The following is a 5,000-nucleotide window of genomic DNA, read 5'->3' on the forward strand; positions in this document are numbered from 1 at the left end:
AAGCAACTGTGGTCCGTGCAAGAGACAAAACTGTCTCCTTGCACTGTGGTCCTCGAAATCCAAAGTAAACTCGAGGGAGCTTCAAGAACGAAAAAAAATCCAGCACAAGATGGCTACGTTCAGTATTAATAATAATCCAAACGTACTAGACCTTTCTCCTTGGACGTAATCGCCATCCATAGTAATCGCGACAAACAGCACAAATACATTGGACCAGACGTGTTTGGACGCCAATGTAGGCTTGCTAAGCTAACACTGGTAAAGATGCCATGTCGTCCGCCATTGTTGTTGTGCTTGAAGTTGGCGCTTCAAGCACTGGGAAAGCTGAGACTTAATATAGTGACATAATGATGTGGCTCTCTAGCCCGTGGAAAGGCAAACCGGTTCTTACACAAAAATATAAATGCACTTTAGTTTTTGCTTCAATTTTTCACGAGTTGAAATCTAATCTGTCTAATCAGCATCTGCCACACCTGTCTGTCAGGTGGATGGATTATCTCGGCAAAGGAGAAGTGCTCACTAACACATTTAAACACATTTGTGAACACAATTTGAGAGAAATTGGCCTTTTGTGTACATAGAAAAAGTCTTAGGTCTTTGATTTCAACTCGTGAAAAAATTGGAGCAAAATCAAAAGTGTTGCGTTGTATTTTTGTTAAGTGTAGAAGGTTCGCAAGTTGAACCAACCAGTTGAACGCCCAGAACTAGAACTAGGGGTTGGTGGGACTAGCCCTATATGTAAACCATAATATAGTACGGTTGGAGAAGCAACTCAAGTTAAATGCAGCAACATTCATGTTAAGTTATGAGTTGTGTGTGCAGTTTCAAATTGGTTGGAGTTGAGTTGCATTATTTGCCTGAACAACTTTTCGTTTGCTTTACAAATGTTGTCTGACGATCCCAAACTTGTTGACACGGGTCCTCGCTGACTTGCAAACTCGTCACGCCACCTCCTCTCCCGTTCGACCACCAGGGGGCGCTGTTCCCTCCCCTACCGTTCGACCATCAGGGGGCGCTGTTCCACGCTGGTTCCTTGTTCCGTTATTATCTGCTCTGGATAGGGCTTATTAGAATCATCTGTACATAAGAGGGCTGTTGGCATGCGATCGTATACCCCAGAGGCCTTTCTGTTGATAATTACTCTATACCTAATGAGTTTGTTTGTATTACATTTCACTGTCTAGTGCTTTTCAATGAATTTATCAATTGGCAACATTGATAAACGCATGGGGGATGGGGAAAGGTTTGCTGCAAGTTCATCTTTTCATTGTATTGATTTATAGGATGACATGTTGTTAATTTGCTGAATCTAAGTGCTACTTCTAGTAAGAGGGTTTAAAGATGTAAAAATGTACATCTGTCTTTTCAGCATGTTTTATGTAGGAAAAGGAGTGACGTTGTTTTGATACAGACAGTACAAAAACAGTTTTGCAATTCTCTATAATTTCTTAATCAACAGAGATGTTTTTGCAAATTGAAATCAACTTCCTGTAGCTTTATATTACGTTGTTAGTGTCAGTTATTCATTTAATTCTCTTGATTCTCTTGAAAAAAAAGACTGGATGATGAACATGGTATGGATTATTCATTTCACTTGTAACACAATTCATGGCTTACAGTAATTGACCTCTTCTAGCAATATATCACATTATTAATTGAACGATGATAGAACATCCAGACAAATACACCATTATCATTATTTACACGTCTAGGGAGTGTCCTTAATCCCGGCTACCCTTTCTAGCCCCTCTTTGTATTGATCTGAAACCAGCCTGATGAGTGTGTTACACACATGATGTGTATGTCTAGACACCAAACCTGGATCAGGACAAACACAAACAATGTCAAACTGTATCACACCAGTCTGTCCAAACTAACCAGGCCTTGTCGATGTGTGTGATCACCTATGACAGTGTGCTGGGTGAACACACGTGTGTGTGTGTGTGTGTGTGTGTGTGTGTGTGTGTGTGCGCGTGCGTGCGTGTGTGCGTGCGTGCGTGTGTGCGTGTGTGTGTGTGTGTGTGTGTGTGTGTGTGTGCGAGAGAGAGAGAGAGAGAGAGAGAGAGAGAGAGAGAGAGAGGTTATGGACTCTTATGACTATATGAAAAATTGTGTGTGTGCGTCTGTGTGTGTGCCACAAATTGTATTATTCACTATGTGGTACAAATTCAGTATAAGAAGTATTCTTTCTTGTTTTAGTAAAGCCATAGCCCACATACATACATAGCCATAGCCTGCATCCATCTGTCAATGAGGAGAATGTTGGGCAAAGTCACAGACCATGTACAGTATTTTTTATCTCAGAAAGATTGTCATGTATACCAATCAGGACACAATGGTTAGTCTATCATTGTCACTTGTGAGGCATGACTTATTGTGGGGTGAGTTGAAATGCTGAATGTGATTGATTTCCATAGTCGTCAGTCATGATGTCCCCGAGTGTTCAAAACATGTAAATGTCTGATTGATAACTGATAGTCCCTCCAAACAAGAATACGATAATATCCCATCAGTGGATCAGTGGAGGCTGTCGGAGGTCAACATCGATGGACGGGCTCATTGTGATGCGTGGCACGGAATCAGGAATGTTTTTAAACGTTGATACCATTCCCTATACCAGTCCATGCATTGCAATGAGACCTTCCTCCGATTTCTACCACCACCAGCCTCCCCTGCCTCCCATTGAAGACTTTGTAGACCCCCCCCCCCTTCTTTGCTGAATGTATGATCAATATGCAGGAGGAGTCTTCTGTTCAACCTTACAAAAAGAACTCAGGACATAGAACACATCTAGGAATCCTGATATGTACTTATTGTTCTCTTGTACAGGGAGCAGACTTTAAACGTTTAGTTCAACTATGTCCTGTATTGTACCTTGACAGGACTATTCTAAACTAAATGTTAGGCTCAAGCAAATGGGAAAAGTTTATGTTGGGTTGAAACGTTTCATAGGTGTTTTATATGAGTGGTTTTAACAGTGTAGGGCTAGGGTGCTGCATTAGTCATGATTATTAAAGAGTTCTCTTTCCACACTTGGTCATCTTAACATATTGACTTGTACCTGGTAGCATTCCCTGGTGTGCTCTATCTTTGGGGTTGGACCGACGGAGACAGAGAGAGGTAAGCAACCCCAGTAGGCTAGGTGAATAGGTGGCCATGGAGAAAAATAGCTTTACCATTACGATTGATCTTATTCTGTATTTTCATACGCATCACATATGATGATGCACTTTCTACAGTATCCTGCTGTTTCTATCTCAAATATTATGATTTAGTTCCCTGCTTTTATTCTTTCGATGCATTAGTACCTCTCTGTGCATTGTAAAATAGGAGGTTCTTTTGTGTAAACTATTAGTACAACATTGCATTCATGTGGGTTCGGGGTATACTGTTGTTTCAAACATAATGAATGTACACAGTAATTGGTGTTGGTATTGGGGGGAAATGAATAAAATGGTGGATTACCTATTGCCTGAATTCAGTGTCTTTATTTTCTCAACAACAACAAAAAATCTCAAAAATGTATTTTGTGTGCAAATAGGTATGACAACATTACTGTTGTGACACTATAATTAATATTCATAGCATATACCGTCTATAGAATACACAGACAGGCAACCAGACAGACGGATAATAATAATAATAATAACTTTTATTTGTATAGCACTTTTCCTGCAAACATTGCAGCTCAAAGTGCTTTAATCATTATCATAATTTAATAATTTAGTCATTTAAAGGCAATATTAAAAAGATGGGTTTTTAGTCTTGACTTGATTCTACAACTTGGGTGCATAAAATGAGAATGCCTCAGATCTGTTGTACATAGGCTATACATAGGCTATTTTTGTTTTGTTTTTATGTTTTACATGTTTGTTGTATTGTGCCAACATTCGTCACAATAAAGGTCTGTGCAGATCAGGATGAGGTATTTTTACACTTTGACAAAGATAAGAAAGCCATAGAGTAAAATGTTCTATAATATAATGTGATCATTTGATGATGTTAAAAATAGAACTTTACGATTCAGAACTGGACTGTCCTGTGATTGGCTAGTGATGTATTCCCCTTCTCTGAATGGCCATTCACAGACTCGCCCTCTCTGCCTACGGTAAGTTCCATTTTGGAAAAGAGGTGTGTTTATAAATCTTATTTTCTTTGTTAAATAAAAGTAATGCAAACATTTAAAGCTGAACAATTTAACGTGTAAAGATTGATTGTCTATTCTGACTGGAATATACGTGCGATGCAATATTTTGAGCATTCAGCGGTAGTTATGACCATCGAAGAAATATACCCTCCCTATTATATATTCCTAAACGTCTGCTCTCGCGATACCTGTGACCATCTACACATTCTCAAGCTCCATGACGCTGTTTCTTATCAGACATTGATCCATGTGTCTTCTGCCTTCGTAGGGGTCCTAGCCGGGCGGGTTTAATCAGAGTTTAATCAGAGGGTGAACATATATATAATATATATAAACATATATCCTATTGAAACATGCTGCGTGTGAGATCGGCTCTCTGTCAGTCGTGGAGAGGGTATGTATGTAGCTTCACATGGACACCTTGGGTTTGACTTAGGAATGACTTTTATGAATGACTTTATTATGAATGACATGTGCAACACTTTGTGGTAGGCGATTTCTGAGTCATGATTATTGCCTTAGTTAGTGTGTCCTGTTCTCTATTAGAACATTGTAAGTCTCCTCCTAACTGGCTGCCTTTATAACTGGCTGCCTTTATAACTGGCTGTCTTGAGGCCACTTGTGTTATGTAATGTTTCAACTTACCTTCCCATGTCAGGCGTTTGACGTATTCGAAGTGAGTGCGAGTATTAGTATGTATTAGATTCAAGATTCAAGATTCAAGATGGCTTTATTGTCGGTCACAGAGTGACATAAATTCTCCTTTGACAGGCTTTGTGCAGTTCATGAATACGTTATCCACATTAAAAACACACATAGGTCACATACATACAATAAAAACAGACAGATATAA

The 5,000-nt window shown here is 39.4% G+C and overlaps 1 protein-coding gene across 1 annotated transcript in view; it reads left to right on the plus strand.

Annotated features, from left to right (window-relative positions):
• The first annotated feature begins 4,399 nt into the window (after positions 1-4,399).
• Positions 4,400-5,000, plus strand: part of aldh4a1 (aldehyde dehydrogenase 4 family, member A1) — a 14,296-nt gene continuing 13,695 nt past the window's right edge. The window contains exon 1 of the mRNA XM_080545469.1: positions 4,400-4,541. Within this exon, the coding sequence (XP_080401595.1) occupies positions 4,501-4,541 (41 nt within the window). The 5' untranslated portion in view covers positions 4,400-4,500. The remainder of the gene's footprint in view (positions 4,542-5,000) is intronic.

Source organism: Nansenia antarctica, assembly GCF_963989245.1.
Source record: "Nansenia antarctica genome assembly, chromosome: 15".
NCBI classification, from domain to species: Eukaryota; Metazoa; Chordata; class Actinopteri; order Argentiniformes; family Microstomatidae; genus Nansenia; species Nansenia antarctica.